Source organism: Leucoraja erinacea, chromosome 1, assembly GCF_028641065.1.
Source record: "Leucoraja erinacea ecotype New England chromosome 1, Leri_hhj_1, whole genome shotgun sequence".
NCBI classification, from domain to species: domain Eukaryota; kingdom Metazoa; phylum Chordata; class Chondrichthyes; order Rajiformes; family Rajidae; genus Leucoraja; species Leucoraja erinaceus.
The window spans coordinates 65,445,635-65,469,425 of NC_073377.1; the positions used below are offsets into that span (position 1 = coordinate 65,445,635).

The following is a 23,791-nucleotide window of genomic DNA, read 5'->3' on the forward strand; positions in this document are numbered from 1 at the left end:
GTTCGGCTGGCGACCGGAAGGTAGCCGGTTCGAATCCCGCTTGGAGTGCATACTGTTGTTGTGTCCTTGGGGCAAGACACTTCACCCACCTTTGCCTGTGTGTAAATGTAATGTAATTATGTGAAGCACTTTGGGGTCAATGCAAGTTGACTAAAAATGTGCTAATAAATAAGATTATTATTATTATTATTATTGGAGGGCAGCAAATATGATACAAATGCTTAAAGGAAGCAGCGAGAAGGCAAGTAACTACTAACCTTTTAACTTAACATTAGTGTTGGGGGAAAGTGCTAGAGTTGATGATGGTGAAGGATGTAACAGAACACCCTGAATAGGATAATAGGATTGAACAGAGTTAGCATGGATTGCTGAATGGGGAAAAATCATAATTCCCTAATTGAGGTTTTGACTAAGAGTAAATATCGAGGAACTTTAATTGTGAATTTTCAGAAGGCTTTTGAATAAGAGCTTACGTAGGAAGTTCATTTATATGGTTAGAGCACACAGATTTGGGTTACTATACTGACAGGAATCGTGAACTATTTTTTGGGCAGAAAGCAAAGAGTGAAAATAGATGGTTCTCTTTCAGCTTTGTGGTTAGGTATTATAGGGATCAGTGCTCATGGCCCAGTTATTTATATTGTTCATCAACAGTTTAGCCAAGGGAGTCAAATAACATATTTTCATGTTTGGTAATGGTACAGGTAGCATCCAGAGGCAAGACGAGGATGTAATTATGGTTCAAGAGGAAATACTGTAGATAAGCTGAGGGCGAGGATTAGAACAGATACAATATCTGATAAAATGTGATTATCCATTTTGATGCTCAAAATAGAAAAGCAGTGTATTTTTTTTTTTAATGTTGAGAGAACTGGTAATCTTTGCCACTTTCATTGCCACTTTCATTTCACTGAACTGGTATGTGACAAATAAATTTGACTTGACTTGACTTTATGTTCAAAAGGATCTTGAGTCAATGCGCAGGTGCGGCAAGTGATACATTGACCTTTTGGTGAGAAATTGAGTGCATACGTTTCACCCAATTATTTCTGGCTTTGTTCCGACCAGAAGAGTACTGTAGAGTTTGGATCATCTTAGCTACAAAAATATATTCTAGCCATCGATGATGTGCAGTGCAGGTTCACCAAACTGGTGATGACTGATGTGTGATACGAGGAGACATGTGTGGATTAGGCCTTGTATTCTCTAGAGCCGTTCTCATTGAAGCTTAATTTTTTTTGTATGAACAGAGTGCAAGAGACCAGATCCGAGTGAAGGATAAATCATTAACACAATCTTAAACTTGAGGATCTTTACCTAGTTACCTTATTTTAAATGTAATTAATCTGACACAGAGGAAATGTGTTCTCACAGCTTCAACTGACCACTGCGTGGCACTCCTTTAATAGTATAGATTGCATTTACATTTTACATTGTGCTTTGCAGAAGATACTAGTAATTTTAAAGTGTAGTTAAACATATAGTAGGCAGCAACGCTCTCAGTTTATATACAAGATCTCAAATTGACCCAGCAATGTAATAGTACTAAGATATATGATCTAAGCCAACTCATAATATGGATGACATAAGCAAAACTACCCTTTACCTCATTTTGGAATCCCTCTAGCATCGTCCCCTACACAGCTAAGAAAAAAACTTTCCATCTGGTTCTATCGCTACATTTCTGAATTTACTTACATTTTATGCCCGCTTTCCAAAGTAGGCAATTCTGTTTTACTGAACTGCTTTTTCGTAGTTCTTAAGAGGGTGCTTGTCAAAAGTTGTAAACTACTTCTGAGAATTCGAAGAAGCATTTGACTAAGCCAGGGAACCTAACAAAATACCTCAACACAAAGCAAACGAAAGAGTTCCTTGTTGCAATTAAATAAAATATCATCTTTGTTGGGCGAAGTAATGTACTGAGGCATGTTATCGTGAATGTTTACTGTACTGACAGCTATAAATGACCCAGGTACAGAGTGCATGCAGCTATCAGTGTGCAGATGGTGGCATCACGTGAAATGCACCATCTCCACTAGAACAGCCCTGTCGATGCTATGCAAGAACATGAGCTCGGAGGAATACGCCATAATACCTCACATCCATTCCGCTATTCAGTAAGAACCAGGTGATCCATTATCTCAGTACCCCTCTTGATTCTCCAAACGCGCAAAATAAAATTAATCACCCAAATGTCAGCCTGAATTTGTGTCCTCTAGATCATTAGATGAACCAGTGAAAGCTTTTGCCCAGCCATTTACCAGTACTGATAAAATGTCACTATGTTCACCCGAATCCCCTTTCTACTGGACCCTTATTTAGATTTGTAAATTTGAAATTTACTAAGCTTCAATGAAAAATAAAAAACATCAAGCAGGCTGCTGAATCTACCCAATAGATTCACTATTTAGGCATTTTTGACCCTCTAAAATTTTGAACAGTCAACAAATGGGAAGAACAATTGGGACGTAGGTACAGAGAATGCATCTCTGCTGTTAGATGGTAGCAGAAGAACTTCATTTGATAATCAATAAAATATCTCAATATCAGACCAAGATAATTGTTTACTATAGATTACCAAAGTAAGGTCAATCTCTTCTACTTTATAACAATTTATGGTTCAATTGACATTAACTAGCTATTAAGCATCATGTTTATATTATCTTGTTGCAGATGCGGAGATGTAATTTTGGCCGTCAATGGAAGAAATACCTCTGGAATAACTCACTCTTGTCTGGTGAAGATACTTAAAGAAATAAGAGGAAAAGTTACTCTCACTGTGGCATCTTGGCCTGGCAGCCGTCTCTAGAATGGATTATATTGATATTAAGAATACGGAACTAAAATTAATCAAAGCCAATGATTCTGCCAAAGAACCACATCATTGAAAATCCTGATACTCAAATAGCAATATAATTAATTTTGTATGCGTTTCTATAAACACCGGGAGTCCCAAATGATTTTTAAATTATATTTTCTGAAGATATAGTCTATTTGCTTGTAAACTCAACTGGGACAGGTTGCTTAAAGAAAAAAATTGGAACACAATGCATTAATGCACTTAGGAAGTGCAATCTTAAATTAAATTCAGGACTGAAAATATTCACTATTGCATTTTGGATTGCAATGAATACTCCAGGTGTGTTGGTGAATGGGTTCTCTGTAATTGTCACGTCAAAAAAAAGTCTTATTTTGAGAAAAAAAGTATCTTGGAAGAGTGGCAGAACTACAATAAATCTTATCTCTGCTAATTAAGAGTTTACATTATTTTACTGTAACTGAAAAGAAACCGGGCAAAACATTGTATTTCTGACTGGTTTATATAAACTGCAAACATTGTGGCCGAACAAATTTGGTGCAATTTCATAAAGCATGTGCTGATACTTGTAGTATTTAAGGAAGGATGAAATATCATAACTTCTACCACCATTTTTTGGTTCAATTCATATTGGATATTCATGGAAAGTAGTGTTGCAGATTAATGTACAGTGGATTGGATCACACGGATTCAGGCCTGGCTGCAAGCAATGGAAATAAAAGGTTTACCGAACGACTTGCCCAATACCTTTTCCACTGTTTCCAATTGTCTACGCTCAGAGACATTTGGGGAAAAATAACAAAAAGTGAACAAAATTCACATTAAATAAGCAGTAAATTAATAAACGAAAACTAAGTTAAAACAAATCACAATATTTTGTGAATGTTCTAATGAGAGGAGCTGTTTTAGATCCAACAGCTATGGCTGGTTTAAAGCTGAAAGGCTAAAACGGAAGAGTCCAGGTAAAGAGAGGTCTGGCGCACCCTTGCACATGTGCCACAGTTAGTTTGTGGTGCTCGATGAAACTGTGGGCTAATGTCTACTAGATGCTGTCTTTTCATAACTTATTCTCTCTGTCACTCTCTAAAAGAGTAATGAAACCTACAAAACAAAACAAGTATGGTCATTGTCATAGCCAAGCAAAATCTTACCAGAACAGGCATACAGGACAAATAGCAAATTTAATGACTGTTCGAGTAAAAGTACATCCTTTAAAGGAAAGCTACGATTCCAATAAACAACGGTCAAAAGTAAAACATTACTTTTAAACAAGAATGCAGAAATTGTATTCATCTTCAATAAACTAATACAAACATAGTAATTTAGTTATTAACAACACAAATGGTGCTGAGAAGCACCACACTCTTCAATAGTCTTTCAAGATATTGAAGTTCTGATGTCTTCAGAAATTCAGATGAAATTTGTCATTACCTGAATGATTTTTAAGCATTTCCAACATTTTCCTTCCTATTTTTTTTTAAACAATAAAGACGACAACAGCCAAGGAGCAAAATATCTAATTACTGCTCGCAGCTTCACTTGGCTCAGGTTCTTGGGAACGCTCTTCACTGGCTTCTTTGTCTTCCTTACTCCTCTTAGATTTCTTGTGTTTATGTCGTTTATGACCATCAACCTCTTCACTGTCATGGCGCCGTCTGCTGCTGCTACGAAAGACAAAAACCATTAGTGTGGTTGTGATCTACTCAACGGGCATGTATTTCTCAAATTTCACCATTCACAAAAATCAGACGTGACATTGGATTTTAAAATAACATCTCTTCAGTGTTAGAATTCAGTCAACTCCCACATAGAGCATACATCATGTTCTGATGATTTCAGCATCAGACCCATTGCCTATGCAAGTTGTTTTAACAAAGGCTATTTTTTTTTCATGCTCATGGAGAGATTTTCTGCAACTTCCATGAAGACAATATTTGTTTCATCTGTGTTTTTTATTTATTCCGTAATAATTTCCCCAATCTCAATCTTTAAATTTTGCTCATATTTTCCTTAGTCTCAATAGTTTCTTGCTAGCTTGCTGTTCATCTTATGAACCTTTTCTTATCAATGCCAAGATTATCCTCCAATGAATTCTGAAATTTTAAACGTTCAGGTTTACAGTTTATGGTAATGTTATCTCCTCCTTTGATCTAATACAAATCTTTTATTTCTCTTGTCACAGCTGACAATATGTTTTATTTTCCTTGAAAGGATACATACAGTGCCATCCATAATGTTTGGGACAAAGACCCATTATTTATTTGTCTCTGTACTCCACAATTTGAGATTTGTAATAGAAAAAAAATCACATGTGGCTAAAGTGCACATTGTCAGATTTTAATAAAGGCCATTTTTATATATTTTGGTTTCACCATGTAGAAATTACAACTGTATTTATACATAGTTCTCTCCCCCCCACCCCCCCCCCCCCCCCCATCCCATTTCAAGGCACCATAATGTTTGGGACACAGCAGTGTCATGTAAATGAAAGTAGTCATGTTTAGTATTTTGTTGCATATCCTTTGCATGCAATGACTGCTTGAAGTCTGTGGTTCATGGACATCACCAGTTGCTAGGTGTCTTCTATGGCCTGGCCTGTATTGCAGCCATCTTTAGCTTATGCTTGTTTTTGGGGTCTAGTCTCCTTCAGTTTTTTCTTCAGCATATAACAGGCATGCTCAATGGGGATCAGATCAGGTGATTGACTTGGCCATTCAAGAATTGACCATTATTTAGCTTTGAAAAAACTCCTTTGTTGCTTGGGCAGTATGTTTGGGATCATTGTCTTGCTGTAGAATGAACCGCCGGCCAATGAGCTTTGAGGCATTTGTTTGAACTTGAGCAGATAGGATGTGTCTATACACTTATTAGGGTGTGTCTTTAGGCTACTACAGGTGCACAACCTTTTATCCGAAAGCCTTGGGACCAGACACTTTTCGTAATTCAGAATTTTTCGGCTTTCGGAATGGAAGATTTTTAGCGTAGATTTTAACGGCTGGCTCAGTGGTAGAGTGCTCGGCTCATATCCGCAAGGTCGCGAGTTTGCGCCTCGATCCCGGCAGTTACTCGATCGCGAGTTTGAGTCTTCAATGTAGTTTTTTCTTGCAGAATAGGAGAGAATAGGGAGGGTTAGGCTGGGATCATTCTCTGCGAGATAATCTTAGTGCGGGAGACAAGTGTAGGAGAGGTGTACTGACTGTGTGGGCAGAACTTGGGAAGTGATTGCCCACCATTCTCAAAAGCCGCTGTGTCTCCCTGTCCCTCCAACTCCAGAGGAATCCGCTCCCCGATGGGCCGCTACGGCGACAAGTGGCAGTTCGCCCACAGCCCGAGCTGCGCCCCCTCATCCGCAACCCGGGTTCCTCTGGAGTTGGAGCGGGGCTGGGCTAGAGTTGTTGCTGGCTGTGAGTCTCTGGGATCTCCGTGCTTGCAGTGGGCCTGGGGGTTGGTGTCCCGATGAGGGGGCGCAGCTCGGGCTGTGGGCGAACTGCCACTTGTCGCTGTAGCGGCTTCTGGTGGTCCTGACGTCTCTCAGCTCCTGTCCAGGGGGACGGCCGGAGACGTCAGGACCAACAGGAACCCGCTCCCCGATGCGCCGCTACAGCGACAAGTGGCAGTTCGCCCACAGCCCGAGCTGCGCCCCCTCATCCGCAACCCGGGTTCCTCTGGAGTTGGAGCGGGGCTGGGCTAGAGTTGCCGCTGGCTGTGAGTCTCTGGGATCTCCGTGCTTGCAGTCGGTGTCCCGTTGGTCCTGACGTCTCCGGTCACCCCTCTGGACTGGAGCTGAGACTGGGAACAGTACCGCCCTTGCCCCCTCCCTCTGCAACTGCAAACAACCCCACAGTTCCCAGTCTCAGCTCCTGTACAGGGGGGTGGCCGGAGACGTCACAGCCCAAGCTGCGCCCCCTCATCCGCAACCTCAAGACCAAGACGCACCTTGCACACCATCAGCTTCTGTCCCTACGGGGAGCGTGTTCCTCTGGAATTGGAACGGGGCTGGGCTGCTGCTGGCTGTGGGTCTCTGGGATCTCCGTGCTTGCAGTGGGCCTGGGGGCCGGTGTCCCGTTGGTCCTGACGTCTCCGGTGACTGGCACTAGCTCCGACGTGGAGACAGTGCAAAACCCCCGCGCCAGTGCAATGGGCGGGGAGCTGGAGAGGGGAGGGAAGGGGTCACACACATGGCCTGGAAGCAGAGGGGTGTAGGTGGGGTGAAACTGAAGGGAGCGACAATTTGCTGCTGCCTGCCCGCTGAGTTAAAACGTTCTCATGCAAGACTCACGATACACTGTGTATCGTGAGTCTACCGTGGGAACTTTTTTAACTCGGCAGGCAGCAGCAGATTGTCAATTATTAACCCTCCCGCGCAATATACCCTCACCTTCTCTTTTATGAATGGGGATTTAGTTCCCCTTTCTTCGAGGACCGACCGGAGGTTCCTCTGTCACCTCTGCGGGCCGCCCTCGGTGAACGTTTTCAAGGACCTTTCTTCAAGGACTGAAAAAATGTCGCTATTCGGAGGTTTTCGTTATTTGGAACTTCGGATAAAAGGTTGTGCACCTGTACTATCAGCAGTTGTGTCATCAATGAAGATAAATAAGCCAGTACCTTCAGCAGCCATACATGCCCAGGCCATAACACCCCCACCACTGTGTTTCACAGATGAGGGGGTATGCTTTGGATCTTGGGCAGTTCCTTCTCTCCTCCATACTTTGCTCTTGCCATCACTCTCTTATAAGTTAATCTTCATCTCATCTGTCCACAAGACCATTTCCAGAACTGTGGTTGCTCTTTTAAGTACTTCTTGACAAATTGCAATCTGGCCATCCTACATTTGCAGCCAACCAGTGGTTTGCATCTTGCAGTGTAGCCTCTGTATTTCTGTTCATGAAGTCTTCAGCAGACAGCAGTCATTGACAAATCTACACCTGACTCCTGAAGAGTGTTTTTGATCTGTCAGACAGGTATTTGGGGGGTTTACTTTATTATAGAGAGAATTCTTCTGTCATCAGCTGTGGAGGTCTTCCTTGGCCTGCCAGTCCCGTTGCGATTAGTAAGCTCAACAGTCCTCTCTTCTTAATGATGTTCCAAACAGTTGATTTTGGTAAGCCTAAGTTTGGCTGATGTCTCTAACAGTTTTATTCTTGTTTCTCAGTCCCAAAATGATTTCTTTGACTTTCATTGACACAACTTTGGGCCTCATGTTGATAAAACAGCAATACAACTTTATAAAGGTGATGGAAAGACTGGAGGAAAGACTCGATGCTGAGAGCTCGCTAATACCTGCATTAAGGAGGCAATTAAACACACCTGAACAATTACAAACACTTGTAAAGCCACGTGTCCTAAACATTATGGTGCCCTGAAATGGGGGGACTATGTATAAACACAGCTGTAATTTCCACATGGTGAAACCAAAATGTATAAAAATTGCCTTTAATAAAATCTAACAATGTGGACTTTAACCACATGTGATTTTTTTTTTCTATTCCACTTCTCAAATTGTGGAGTAGAGGCAAATAAATTATGGGACTTTGTCCCAAACATTACAGAGGACACTATTATTCATTGAGGTTGGTCATGGTACATATCAACTCCTACCTTAGCAACAAGCTGGATCCACTACAATTCACCTATCATCATACAGATCAGCAGCAGATGCTATCTTACTGGTTCTTTATTCTGCACTGGACCAGTTGGACAACAAGAACTTGGCATTCAACACCACCATCCCCTTGAAACACAAGCCGCAGAGAGACGGTCAGGTCACGTTGTTGAGAACAAAGAGGGGGCGGGTGTGACGAGAACAAAAAGGGGGCAGAGGGTGACGAGAACAAAGAGGGACCAACATGACACAACTAATGAGTATTTTTGTAACTGTTGGCACTGTAAATGTGGTGACTCTTTGTGTACTACATATAAAGACAAAGAATTTCACTGCACCTAGGTACATGTGACAATGAAGTATCATTGAACATTGTCAAACTCGGGGAAATTGGTCTCTGTGCGTCCCTATTCGATTGGATCCTTGACTACCTCATTGGCAGACCTCAATCAGTACAAATTGACAATAACACTTCCTCCATGATGATGATGACCATCAACACAGGAGCACCTCGAGGCTGCGTGTTCAGTTCCTTGCTCAACTCTATATACATGACTGTGCAGTCAGACCCAGCTTCAAAGCCATATTTAAATTTTCCACCAATACCATAATTGGTGGACAAATAAAAGGTAATGATGAGTCAGAGTATTGAAGAGAGATTATCAATGCCACAACAATAATCCTGCTTTTTATTGTTAGCAAGACCTAGCAGCTAATTGTTGACTTTAGGAAGGGACAGACACAGATTCATGATCCTATCTTCATCAGTGGAGAGTCAACAGCTTCAAGTTCCTGTTTGTGTACATCTCTGAAGATCAGTCCCGAGCCTAGCATATTGATGCTATCAAAGAAAGCTCATCAACTCCCGCTTCCACAGAAGTTTGAAATTCAGCTTATTCTCTCAAACTTCTACAGGTTTACAGTAGAGAGCATACTGATTGGTTACATCACAGCCCAATTTCCACAAACCTACTCACGCATCAAATTTACAAGAAAAATGTTCTTTGGAAAATGTGGATTGAATGAAACCAGTGATCTTAAACAGAATTTTAGCAGTAACTCTGGTTATTTCAATTTAGTTCTTGCCTGTCAGGCAAATCAGATTACTCCGTTCTTGGGCATCAACTTAAGATTTTTTCAAAAAAGTTATAGGAAAAAAGAAACTTGGTTTAAGGTTGGTTGTATTACCTTCTGGAAGATTTGTGTCTCCCCTCCTCTTTGTCACGGTGTCTACGTTCTTTGTGTCTATCTTCTTTTTCTCTGCTAACTTTATCTCTGTGATGGTACTCACGATCATAACCTTTATCTGAGGAATATTCTCTGTGTCGGTAACGATTTTCTTCACTACTATGGAAGAGAATAAAAAAGTTAAGGGTTACTATATTGTGGTTGTTCAATGAGATGCATGTTATAGCATTTTTCAAGTTCCATCAAATCTATGGGCTTCTATAGATATAAAAATATAAAATCTATAGATACAGATATACGTCAGCAGTTAAATTACATTCTTGTTTATTATCATTTGCTCAAAAATATATCAAAGGCCTGCAGGCAACATCTGTGAACTTTGTCCAACAATCTTCAATTCCAGAAATAGTATTGTGAATATGATTCATATAAAGTAAAACATATTACAGACATCCAAGAATCCATAGCATTTGCTTGCTGGAGGAAGTTAACTTGGAAGAGTCAGCTTGCTTAAAAATAACATATGGCTTTGAACATTCACAAATCTACAAAGCTGCCAAGACTACAAAAATGCAAAGAGAAGCAATCATCATTCCAGTACTCTACTCGCTGAAAATGCATTTCCTCAATTCTGAATATCAAATCTTTTATACATTTCCTCAGTTCTTTTGTGTGACCAACATCTCAGTACATGCTGGTCATGCTCTATAATTTAAAATTCAGTTTTATTGCAATAAGATTACAAAAAAGTGTAAATATATAATTAAATAAACAAGGCAGTCAGGCCCTGAAGCAGCAGTTTTGACAATGAACCACCATCGAAAATAAAAGCAAGGCACAAAGTAGGGAGATCAATTCTGTTGGCAACTTGGTCAAAATTTTGAATCTTCCATCGCAGAAATTTAGTGTGGTACATTTTTGATATATTATTTCAATAATATTTTTAATGAGTAGATTTTACTTTTTGTTATTAGTTTATAAATTTAGAAGTGGATTGGTCACAAGATCAAAAACATGATGGGGTCGGGGGGTGGGGGGGGAGGGGAGATGAAGGATGCACATTGATGGAAAAAAAACAAATTAATTGATATGTACCAGCACTTTTTTGTCTACTATAAAGCACTGCCTGTCCAATGACAAATGCTTTGTGTAATATTGGTCATTAATTATGGCACAAGGAGTTTTGCTGATAGGGAAAACATCAACGCTGTATCATAACTCAAACAATCTCCTCTGCTTGTAACAGTTATCCAATGGCTTACATTTATCACAATGTTTCATAACTCACCCATACATAGGTATATATCTCACCAACCTTCTCTGCACAGGATGCACAGAAATAGTGCCTGAAAGACATTTGAAAACAACTGCAGAATTTTCCTCCAACTCCCATACTATTAGTTCTGGAGTACCCCAAGGACTTAACGTTGGCTCCTTTGAACTTCCGGGTGTCATTATGATCTAAAAATAATTTTAGCATCCTCAGGGACATTGACAGCTCACTCCGGTTCATTGCCATTACTCTCGAGAATATGCCTCCTCAGATCACCACAATGAATCTTCAGTGCCAAATAATTATAAAAATCATTTTCTTCCATACCATCACAAATTCCATTCACTTGCCACTGTTGTCATCACATCATCTGGTCAATTTAAGGCCAAGGTCAAAATAACTGGCAAAGCTGCCTCTCAATTTGAGCAAACCCAAGCTTCAAATACTCTATCCAAGACTGCTCACTTAATAACAATAGATCCGACTCAGTAAATTGCGAGGTTCTAGGTCAAATTCCACTCAAGCAGAGGTGCTATCCTTCAACTAAGCCAAATGTAAAATTAGCGTCATGAATTTCCTCGATTAGTGCACAGCCTAACATCAGTAGCAGAAAGCTTACTGGAGGAGATTCCGAGAACCGGATCAAAAGTATTTGGACAGGGAGAGACAGTCAGCATGGCTTTGTGCGTGGAAATGATGTATCACAAATTTGAGTTGAGTTTATTTGAAGAGACGATCATGAGGATTGAAGGGGACAGACTGTTAGACGTTGTCCAGTAAATTTTTAGCAAGACCTTTGACAAACATCAGTATATTAGGCTGGACCAGAAGGTTAGATCACATGCGATCCAAAGTGTGCTACGCGGTGGTGACAGGAGTCAGAATGGAGGATTGTTTTTCAGATTGGAGGCGTGGTCGGTGGTGTGCTGCAGGGATTGGTGCTGGGTCCCCTGTTGTTTGTCATCAATATTAAAGATTTAGTTGATAATGTAGAAAGCATGGTTACAAAGTTAGTAAACAACCCCAGAATTGCTGGAGATAGACACAAAAAGCTGAAGTAACTCACCTGGACAGACAGCGTCTCTGGAGAAAAGGAATAGGCGATGTTTTGGGTCGAGACACTTCAGACAGAATTGCTGGTACGGTGGACAGTAAGGAAGGCGGTCTAAGATTGGAACAAGATCTAGATCAAATAGGAAACGGGCCAAGTAACAGTAGATGAAATTTAACCAGGACAAGTATGAAGAGTTGCACGTTGTGAAGGTAAAATAGGGCAAGGCTTGCACAGTAAATGGCAGGACCAATAGAGACACTGAGGGGTGCAAGTATGTGTTTCCTTAAAATAAGCTATTCAGAAAGGTGAAGGCAGCTTTTGGTATGTTTGGCTGCACCAGTCAGGGCAAAAGTTGGGATGTAACATTACAGATGTATGAGATGCTGGTGGGACAGCACCAGGAGTGTTGCATGCAGTTCTGACCACCATGCTATAGGATGTCATTAAGCTCGATCCAAAGATTTGTATGGATAATACTGGCATTAGAGAGGAGAGTTATAATGAGACTGGATAGATAGCAGCTCCTCACTCCCTCAACACGGAGTGTCGGAGGGTGATTGGTGACCGTACAAAAATAAGACCTATCATGAGAAGCATTGACCAGTTGAATGGTCGGTCTTTATCTCCAGGGTAGGGGAGTCCAAAACTAACAGACTTAAAAGGTGAGGGTAGAAAGATTTGATGGGGGACCAGAGGTGCGAGTTTCCCCACACAAGGGGTAATGGCGTATGGAAAAAACTGCAAGAGGAAGCAATAAATATGGGTACATCATTTAAAAGACATTTGGACAGTTTCATGTACAAAAAAGCTTTGGAGGAATATGAGCCAAATGCAGGCCAATGGGATCAGCTCAAGCAATTTGGACGGTATGGACAAATTGGGCTGAAAGGCCCATTTCCATGCTGTGTACCTCTCACACAACGAGTTGGATATCCCATTAAGGAAGGTGGAAACTGATTATCCCAGCTCCAGGGCATCACTACAGGAGTTCTTTGAGAGTAATTTCTTGTCTCAGCCATCTTCAGCTACTTCATCAGAATTTTGCTTTCACAACATTTTCAGAAATGTAATGTTTGCAGATAATTACATGAATCTCTGGCGAATTATGCAGCCCATGTCTACATTCATGAATGGGCTAATAACTGGTAGTGTGTTCTATGATTGAAAATAATGGATTGAGCACCGATCCCTGTAACACAGACCTTTAATCTTGATAATAACACTCTACTATTGGTGACATCTAACTCCAAGCCAATTTTGTATCTAATTGGTTAGCTCATGTGATCTGATCTTCCGGACCAGCCTAGCATGCAGGATCTTGTCAAAGGCCTTGCTGAAGTCGACATAGACTTACTGCCTTGCACTCAATCTTCTCGGTCACCTCTTAAAAAAAAATTCAAATGAATTCTGCGTGACACAATTTCCAATGCACAAACCTTTGTTTACTACCCCTAATCCAAAGGCAGGAAGATCCGGTGTCTTAGAATCCACTTCAATAACATACCTACAACTGATGTTGGGCTGTAGTATCCCGTCTCGTCTTTGCAGCCTATTTTAAATAAAGGCACAACACTGACCATTTTCCAACCTTGCAGTACCTCACATGTGGCTATTGATGATACAAATACCTCTGCCGGAGCCTCACCAGTTTATTCATTGTTTCCCATAATGCCCTTGAATATGCCAAGTCTGGACCAGGGTATTTACCCACTTTACAGGCTTTTGACTGCCAACACCTCATCTTTAATAATGTGGGTTTAAAGACATCACTGATCTTTTCCCTGAATTCTCCAGCTTACATTTTTTTTTTCTCTTTGATGCGCGTTGATTTTAATAAGGATGTCTTGAAGCCATTTTTCTGTTCAAATGCTGCCTTGATGTCAAGGGGAGTTACTTTCAGCTCCACTGGAATTTAGCTGTTTGAACCCAGATCGTGAAGAGGTGTAGAGCAGAGTGGTCCGAGTAAAACTGGGCACCGGCGAGCAGGTTATTGGTGAGAAAATGTTGGAATGTACTGTTGACAACTGTTTCTAACATACTGTTGATGAATGAAGGCAGAATGATTTGCAGGTTGAGCGAAATTTGATTTGCCATTTGTGAACAGGCCATACCGTGGCAATTTTCCACATTTCACGTAGACGCCAGTTTATAACTGTACTGGAACAGCTTAGGGGAAACGTAGCTCGTTCTGGAATGCAGGTCTTCAGTCCTACAGCTGTGATGTTGGCTGGGCTCATATCCTCCACTATATCCAGAACCCTCAGCTGTTTTTTGTTATCACATGAAGTGCATTAAATTGGTCGAAGCCAGACTTCTTTGATGATGGCTTTTTCAAGAGAAACGCAAGACGGATCATCCATTCAGCACTTCTGACCAAACATAGTTATGAATGCTTCAGCCTTTGGTATAGCACTCACATGCTGGGGCCTGTCACTTTCGAATATGTGAATGGTCTTGAAGTCCCTTCCTCTGGTCAGTGGTTTAATTGCTTCACCACCGTTCACAACTTGATGTGGAAAGCTTGCATCAGATCAATCAGTTCAGAGATCACAGAGCTTGGTCTACTGCATGTTGGCTTTTGCCATTCAATCCACAAATAATCTACTGCATGACTTACTAGGCTGTCATCTTCTCTACTGATTAAACTGACAGTTGATCCCCTGACTCGATAGTAATGTCAGAGTTAGAAATATACTGGGCCAGGAACAGAGATTGTGGCACTGCATATTTCTGATGATTCACAATGCCTCAGGTTTGAGTTAACTGATTTGCTTAGAGTCTGTCCCATTTCACATGTTTGCAGTGACACACGCTGGAGAACATTCCCGGTATAAAGATCAGACCATGGTCATCACAAAGACCTCTGCCAACTTCTACCAACTCTACTGTGGTTAAATGCATCTCCACAGTCAAGTCAAATAGGTTATTCCTACATGACCCTGCCCCTATCAAACTGCCAAACGATTCACTCACCACCTGTTACTGACCCTGAATGGCTGCTATATTTTTCAAGGGTCAGCCAATTCGCTGTGTAGTCGTGCCACCAACTGCACTTGCTAACGTACACTCAAGTTGCTAAGCAAGACGGCCTACTGTGCCCTTATTCCTGTCAATGCTTCTTCCAAATGGTATTCAACATGAATGAGGACTGATTCCATCAGGCAAGGGAGGACAGCAGTGTTAATCAGCAGAGTTCCCTGCACGTTGCACAAGACCTCATGGAGTCTGGAGTCAACAATAAGAAGTTCCAGAACCCCCCCCCCCCCAATTGGCCCATCTTGTCCATGTCAACTAAGTTGGCAGACTGGGCTAGTCCCATTTGACCCAAAGTTCTCCATCCATATACACGTCAAATGTCTTTGCAAAGACGCATTCGTATCCACTTCCTCTGGCAGCTCATTCCAGATACAGAGTACCCAAGTGGAAACAAAGTCCCTCTTAAATATTTCCCCTCCCATCTCGGCCCACTAGTTATAGAATCTAACCTGGGGAAAAATCTGACCGTTCACTTTATCCATGCTCCTCATGATCTTGTACACCTTAAGATCACCTCTCAGTCTTCTGCACAACAAAGAAAAAAGTCGCAGCAAATCCAACTGCTCCATACGTCCAAAAGTGAAGGTGACATTCTGATGAATCTCTTCTGTACATTTTCCAACTTAATGACATCTTTCCTATAGCTGGGAGACCAGAACTGTACACAGTACTCCAAGCTTACTTACCAATGATTTGAACAACTGCATCATGATATTCCTACCTTTGTACTCAATACCTTTCCAAATATAGGTAAAGTGTGCCTTCTTCACCGCTGTCCACTTGATCTCTCACTTTTAGGGAAACATGCATCTGTACTCCCAAATCTCTGTTGTGCAGCACTATCATTTACTAAGTAAATGCTGTCCCGATTTGAAATACCAAGGTATAAAACCCCACACTTGTCAGAATTAATTCAATTTGCCTTTCCTTGGCCTATCTTCTCAACCAATCTACATATTGTTGTAGAGCTAGATAGGGCTCTTGAAGATAGCGGGATCAGGGGAGAAGGCAGGAGCGGGGTACTGATTGTGGATGATCAGCCGTGATCTCATTGAATGGCGGTGCTGGCTCAAAGAGCCGAATGGCCTACTCCTGCACCTATTATCTATTTACTAACAATGTCACGCACACACACAGTAAAAAAAATAACTAATACGCTTTATCTGTTTATTTATTGTGTATATATATGGTCTATGGTATATAGACACAATGAACTTTTATCTCCTGTTCTGTATTATATTTACATATTCTGTTGTGCTGCAGCAAGCAAGAATTTCATTGTCCTATCTGGGACACATGACAATAAAACTCTCTTGACTCTTGACTTGGACTTAAGCAAAAAAGGTTTCTTGGGGAAAAAAGAGCTACCTTAAATTTAGTCGAGTCTGGTTGGGTAACTATGGTAGGGTGAAGACTTTACTGCTTTAATTGTGCGGGGGAACTCCATGGAGCAGCCAGCAACTCTGGATAGAAGAAATTGGGTGACAATGCCAATTCTGAATCCAACTGGCTAGCTCACTTTGGACTCCCTGTGATCGAACCTACCAGACAAGTCTACCATGCGAGGCCTTGTCTTGCTTAAGTTCATATAGACATCATCCACTATACTCCCCTCATCTGTCCTCTTCAATAAACTGTCAGATTTGAGAGAATGATCTTCCACACACAAAGAGCTATGCTGACCATCTCTAATCAGTCTCCATCTATGCAAATGCTGGTAGATCTTCCCCCAAGAATTCCCTCCAAAAAATCACCCATCACTGACATCCATCAGGCTCATTGCCCTGAAGTTTCCTGGCCTTTTCGCAGCCCTGAAATAATGATACATTAGTCATCCTCCAATGAGATACGAGGTTGTCAGTGAGGCCATGCACAAACTGGATGAACAGCACCACGCTGCTTACAACCCAACGGTATGAATATTGAGTAGGAAAGAACTGCAGATGCTGGTTTAAATTGAACGTGGACACAAAATGTTGGAGTAACCCAGCGGGACAGGCAGCACCACTGGAGAGAAAGAATGGGTGACATTTCGGGTCGAGACCCTTCTTCAAACTGAAGGGTCTCGAACCAAAACGTCACCCATTCCTTCTCTCCAGAGATGCTGGCTGTCCCACTGGGTTACTCCAGCCTTTTGTGTCTACCTTCGGTATGAATATGGAGTCCTTCAATTTCAGGTAAAATGCCCTTTCCCTTCCCCCACCTTTTCCCCTCTTTCTCCCACGTGCCCTACCTGGACCATTTCTCCCCTCCCCCTACATTCCTTCCTTTAGCTTCATAATGAACAACACTTCATTCCTTTTGTCTCACATCTACTGTCTTTTCACCTCTGGCCTTTATCATGCCAATCAACCCACCCTCACCCGAATCCACCTATTACCTGTTTGGTTTTGTACTGCCCTTCCAGCTTCCTTCACCCCACCATCAGTCTGAAGAACAGGACCCGATCCGAAACGTCACCGATCCATGTCCGCCTTAGATGTTGCCAGACCATACAATGTTACCTCCTCTTTTACATGCTCCCTCCACAGCTTTCGCAAGTATATAAAACGACTATCATTATTGCTTCAATTCAGTTTTCAAAGGTTACATTTTGAAAACAAAGGAAGCAGACTACAAAAATGTCACCAAAATCAAAAGGTTGCAAAATACACATTTCAGGAGTAATATTGTAACCATTTTAATGCAGAAAGGTTCCTATGGCAAATGATCTGCTTGCTATCCACGATTTGTCACACCTTTCAAAAAGAACTGCAGTCTCAAATCTAGATCATGAATCTTATCTATTATCCTTAAAAATACACTGTATCCTGTTTTTCGCTTCATAATGTGCTCACCATGGTCAAAGGACTTGATATGCTCAATTATCTATATTATATTTTACCTTGCATATGGAACTCCTTCCCACCTTTTCTTTGCCTCCCCAAACCCAGCTTTTATGAATTACTTTTACTTTTCTTCCCCAAGACACACGGCCGCAGCACTCGCACAGATGGTAAATAATTCAACTTAGTCCTCCTATTGAGCCCTCCTCCCCCATTTAGAACAATTTTGGCATCAGCACAGAGACTTTTCTTGGGGCTGGTAGTCATTAAAATTCAGTTTGGCCAGCTCATAGTGACCAGCCCTCCCCCTGGTCCCTGGAAGTTGCTGACAAACAGATGTTCTATATGCTCTAGTTCATTGTGCTTTTGCACTATAATTTTAACACACGTGCACAAACCCATACAAACAACTTTCATAATAAAAGTACAAAATGTCCTCTACATTTTAAACAGAACAAGTAAAACAAGTAAAATGAAATAATGAAATACTGTATTTAAACCAGATTACATTCTTTGCCTATTTTCCAAGATCATGATACAGGAAATGATATAATTGTAGCACTTTGCTTCTCACAGATTTGTAATTGAGGGACTATGAGCAAAATTAGAATAATCTAAATGGATTACTTGAGGAGGTGCAACAGCAAGTTTGTTTATCATGATAGTGAGGCTTTGTAATCCAAATATTTGAGGGCTGAAGCTTTAGCATATACACCACACAATTCCATTGGAAAAGTGGTTTGGGGTCTTTTTTGAGCAGGTGGTCACGAGCTTAGAGTTGAAATACTGCACATTTCTCCAGCATAGAGTCATAGAGTGATAGTGTGGAAACAGGCCCTGCGGCCCAACTTGCCCACCGGCAAGCAATGTCCCAGCTACACTAGTCCCACTTGCCTGCATTTGGTCCATATCCCTCCAAACCCGTCCTATCCATGTACCTGTCTAACTGTTTCTTAAACGATGGGATAGCCTCGGCCTCAACTACCTCCTCTGACAGCTTGTTCCATACACCCACCAACCTTTGTGTGAAAAAGTTCACCCTCGGATTCCTTTTAAATCTTTTCCCCTTCACCTTGAACCTATGTCCTTTGGTCCTCGATTCCCCTACTCTGGGCAAGAGATTCTGTGCATCTACCCGATCTATTCCTCTCATGATTTTGTACACCTCTATATGATCCTCCCTCATCCTCCTATGCTCCATGGAATAGAGACCCAGCCTACTCAACCTCTCCCGGTAGCTCACACCCTCTAGTCCTGGCAACATCCTCTTAAATCTTTTCTGAACCCTTTCTAGCTTGACAATATCTTTCCTATAACATGGTGCCCAGAACTGAACACAATATTCTAAATGTTGTCTCACCAACGTATTATACAAGTGCAACATGACCTCCCAACTTCTATACTCAATACTCTAATAATAATAATAATAATAATAATAATAATAAATTTTATTTATGGGTGCCTTTCAAGAGTCTCAAGGACACCTTACAAAAATTTAGCAGGTAGAGGAAAAACATGTAAGGGGAATGAAATAAATAGTAGAGGCATGACTAGTACACAAAGTAAAGACAGAATTCAATACAAAACACAATATGAGGCAATTAATGCACAGATGAAAAGGGAGGGGGACGTGGGGCTAAGGATAGGCAGAGGTGAAGAGATGGGTCTTGAGGATGGACTGGAAGATGGTGAGGGACACGGAATTGCGGATCAGTTGGGGGAGGGAGTTCCAGAGCCTGGGAGCTGCCCTGGAGAAGGCTCTGTCCCCAAAACTGCAGAGGTTGGACGTGGATGTAGAGGAGACCGGCTGATGTGGATCTGAGGGACCGTGAGGGTTGGTAGGGGGAGAGGAGGTCAGTGAGATATGGGGGGGGGGGCAGATGGTGGAGGGCTTTGTAGGTGAGGATCAGGATTTTGATCCGGTGGGAGATGGGAAGCCAGTGAAGTTGTACTCTGACTGATGAAGGCCAAAATGTCAAAAGCCTGTATGACCACCTTATCTACCTGCGACTCGACCTTCAAGGAACCATGCACCTGTAATGCTAGATCCCTCTGCTCTCCAACACTACCCAGAGGCCTACCATTTACTGTACAGGTCCTGCCCTTGTTCAACATCCCAAAGTGTAACATCTCACACTTCTCTGTATAAAATTCCATCAACCATTGCCCCGCTGTAAGACTTCAATGGTGAACTAGGCAGAGGCTGATGGCTGACCTTAGTGGAGCATCACAACGGCTGGGAAGGCGGGTGAAGGCTGCAACAATAGACAATAGATGCAGGAGTAGGCCATTCGGCCCTTCGAGCCAGCACCACCATTCAATGAGATCATGGCTGATCATCCCCAATCAGTACCCCATTCCTGCCTTCTCCCCATATCCCCTGACTCCGCTATTTTTAAGAGCCCTATCTAGCTCTCTCTTGAAAGCATCCAGAGAACCTGCCTCCACCGCCCTCTGAGGCAGAGAAATCCACAGACTCACCACTCTGTGAGAAAAAGTGTTCCCTCGTCTCTGTTCTAAATGGCTTACGCCTTATTCTTAAACTGTGGCCCCTGGTTCTGGACTCCCACAACATCGGGAACATGTTTCCTGCCTCTAGCGTGTCCAAACGCTTTACAATCTTATATGTTTCAATGAGATCCCCTCATCCTTCTAAACTCCAAAGTGTACAAGCCCAGCTGCTCCATTCTCTCAGCATATGACAGTCCCGCCATCCCGGGAATTCACCTTCTAAATCTACGCTGCACTCCCTGAATAGCAAGAGTGTCCTTCCTCAAATTAGGGGACCAAAACTGCACACAATACTCCAGGTGTGGTCTCACTAGGGCTCTGTACAACTACAGAAGGACCTCTTTGCTCCTATATTCGATTCCTCTTGTTATAAAGGCAAACATGCCATTCGCTTTCTTCACTGCCTACTGTAGTTGCATGCTTACTTTCATAGTCTGATGTACAAGGACCCCCAGATCCCGTTGTACTTCCCCTTTTCCCAACTTGACGCCATTTAGATAGACATTTGCCTTCTTGTTTTTGCTACCAAAGTGGATAACTTCACATTTATCTGCATTAAACTTCATCTGCCATGCATCTGCCCACTCCCCAACCTGTTCAAGGTCTCCTGCATTCTCATAGCAGCATCCTCCTCACAGTTCACACTGCCACCCAGCTTTGTGTCATCTGCAAATTTGCTAATGTTACTCTGAATCCCTTCATCCAAATCATTGATGTATATTGCGGTCCCAGCAACAAGCCTTGCGGTAGCTCACTAGTCACTGCCTGCCATTCTGAAAGGGACCCGTTAATCCCTACTCTTTGCTTCCTGTCTGCCAACCACTTCTCTACCCATGTCAGCACTCTATCCATGTCAGCCCCCAATACCATGTGCCCTAATTTTGCCCACTAATCTCCTATGTGGGACATTATCAAATGCTTTCTGAAAGTCCAGGTACACTACATATACTGACTCTCCCTTGTCCATTTTCCTAGTTACATCTTCAAAAGCAGAAAAGGTTCGCCGGACTCCATGCCACTGGATACTGGCCCAGATCTGTCAAGGACTGTGGGGTGGCTGTCCCCACGTTAAACAAAGCCACGCACAGGCGTCATCCATATAGGGAATGACACCCTGGAGACACCCATGGTCAGCCATGACCGAAGGGGGCTAAGAAGATTCCTCCGCCTACCTGGCCAATCGATCCAGATCCTGCTGCAACCATCTTCACTATTTGAAAAAACACCCACTTTTGTATCATCAGCAAACTTGCTAATCTTGCCCTGTACGTTCTCATCCAAATCATTGATATAGCTGACAGTAACGGGCCCAGTACCGAACCCTGAGACACACCACTAGTTACAGGCTTGCAGTCCGAGAAGCACTACCACCCTCTGCTTCCTTCCATGGAGCCAATGCGCTATCCATTCAGCTGTCTCTCCTTGGATCCCATGTGATCTAACCTTCCAGAGCAGCCTACCACGCAGAACCTTGTCGCATGCCTTGCTGAAATCCATGTACACAACATCTACAGCTCTGCCCTCGTCGACCTTTTTGGTTACGTCTTCAAAATAATCAATCAGACCTCCCATGTACAAAACCATACTGACTTAGCCTAATCAGACCTTGCCCATCCAAATTCCTGTATAACCTATCCCTCAGAATACCTTCCAGTAACTTTCGAACTACAGATGTTAAAGCTCACCAGTCTATAGTTCCCAGCATTTTCCCTGCAGCCCTTCTTGAAAAGAGGCACAACATTTGCCACCCTCCAGTCTTCCGGCACCTCTCCTGTATTTAAGGAAGACTCGTAAATTTCAACCAGGGCAAAAAAAAGCAAATTCATTGTTCAAGTGTTGGGACACTAGACAATTAATAAAAGGAAGTTTAAGGCAGAACTATTCCCTCATGAGTCTAAAACATAAAGCAATAATCTTAATATTGGTGCATGGTCACATTGCACTTTTTCAGGCAACGGATAAAGAAGACTCATAGATTATTATCAGAGAAGGGCATATTGAACAAATTTGAAGCGAATCAAAACAAATATCAGCCTGTATCTAGCAGAATTTCAAATAGGTTTCCGGGGATACATGGCCTACTCCTGTATTCCTAGCATTAACAGAAATTCCAGGCATTCTCTGGATTTCTATGATTTTAGAAGCTGCATGCTTAATCTTGGGAGGCCAACACAAACCCGAGCTGACATTCCAGAGCAACACAGAGGAAATACTGTGTTGTTAATGATTCCATGCTACCAACAGATGTTAACACTGAGGGTGGTTTCCTATCTCAGGTAGACATAGAAGACCCATGGCATTCCATTCCAAAGAGCAAGGAACAACTCCCCTTGACACACAGAACACTCAGCCCTTAATCAAATAAATACAGCTGTTATCACAGAAATACTCCTGGTCAACCTGCAGCAGACACCTCAAAAGCACTAGAAAAATATTGCCACTTATCTCTGCAAAATCTCCAAATTCGTTGAAACGATAAGCAAAACAGCATCAGTATCCTCTCAGAGGCCAACATCTCCAAAACTAAAGACCGAGCTACACTCAGTTGACCATGTTGGACAGACTACCTCATCTATATGCCTGACACCATAATCCCAAAACAAACATTTTCTCATGGAAAGAGATTGCCAGCCAGATGGAAGAAGAGATTCAAGCATGTGCTCAAGACCTCAGAAAAATAAATTCCTTCTTCCATTACTGTACCCAGTTTAAGGAAACATCCCAGCCTACTCAAGTGGAAATATTTTTGTTTTTATTTTTGGTGCTGCAGTTCTTCCGAAGCAGACTCCCAAGAAAACAACATACACAAAATTTGAACTGGCGAGGATTGGCCTGCAAAATCCCCTTGGATAGTTCCCACAATTCCTCTAGGAATCGGTCACACTCAACATCCATCAGGATACAACTACAAAAGGAACCAACGGGTAAAGAATGAATGCAGGAAGGTGCCAATGAGATAGTAGAGCCATGATCTTTATACTGGCCTAATCCTGTCTCTATCATATGTTCTTAGACTAAAATGTCGCTGTCCATTGCAATTAATGATCAGAAAGACAGCATTGTCTTTTGAAAGTCAAGTGAAATTCTCCATTTTCACAAAATTATTTTAATGTTTCCATTGCTGTGTTTAAATTTGTTACACTGTTCTTTGCATTTATTTTTACAAATCAAAGATGTTATTTAAAGCAAATGAAGACAATTCCATCGCAAATCCCCATCAAATATAGACACTTGGGGATCAAGTCTGTACTTATGCAAAGCAACAATGATAGTTGGCACAATCCATGTCAGCAGGCACAAAAGTAACCCATGTCCAACAAGGTGTGCTTTATATTCCATTACTGGTTCTGAGACCTTTGGCTTGGTAGTTGAGCATTTTATTAACAACTAGATCAAGTGGGATCCGTTCCCCCAACACAATATTCCACCACTCACCCGTTCCCCCAAAGCAACCCATTTCCACCACTCACTCGTTCCCCCAATG

At 42.1% G+C, this 23,791-nt stretch overlaps 2 protein-coding genes across 19 annotated transcripts in view; one reads left to right on the forward strand and one right to left on the reverse strand.

Moving 5' to 3' along the window:
• The window catches only part of lnx1 (ligand of numb-protein X 1), a 153,786-nt gene extending 149,491 nt beyond the window's left edge, over nt 1–4,295 (forward strand). For all 5 annotated transcript variants that reach the window (XM_055636085.1, XM_055636111.1, XM_055636101.1 and 2 more), the window contains exon 11: nt 2,674–4,295. In XM_055636085.1, coding sequence (XP_055492060.1) covers nt 2,674–2,809 — 136 coding nt within the window. In that variant the 3' untranslated portion in view covers nt 2,810–4,295. The remainder of the gene's footprint in view (nt 1–2,673) is intronic.
• The window catches only part of fip1l1a (FIP1 like 1a (S. cerevisiae)), a 73,748-nt gene continuing 53,937 nt past the window's right edge, over nt 3,981–23,791 (reverse strand). For 6 of the 14 annotated variants that reach the window (XM_055636213.1, XM_055636198.1, XM_055636174.1 and 3 more), the window contains 3 exons: nt 11,948–12,064; nt 9,609–9,767; nt 3,981–4,482 (listed from right to left, as the gene is read on the reverse strand). In XM_055636213.1, coding sequence (XP_055492188.1) covers nt 4,335–4,482; nt 9,609–9,767; nt 11,948–12,064 — 424 coding nt within the window. In that variant the 3' untranslated portion in view covers nt 3,981–4,334. The remainder of the gene's footprint in view (nt 4,483–9,608; nt 9,768–11,947; nt 12,065–23,791) is intronic. The other 8 variants (XM_055636246.1, XM_055636237.1, XM_055636228.1 and 5 more) reach the window with 6 other exon arrangements.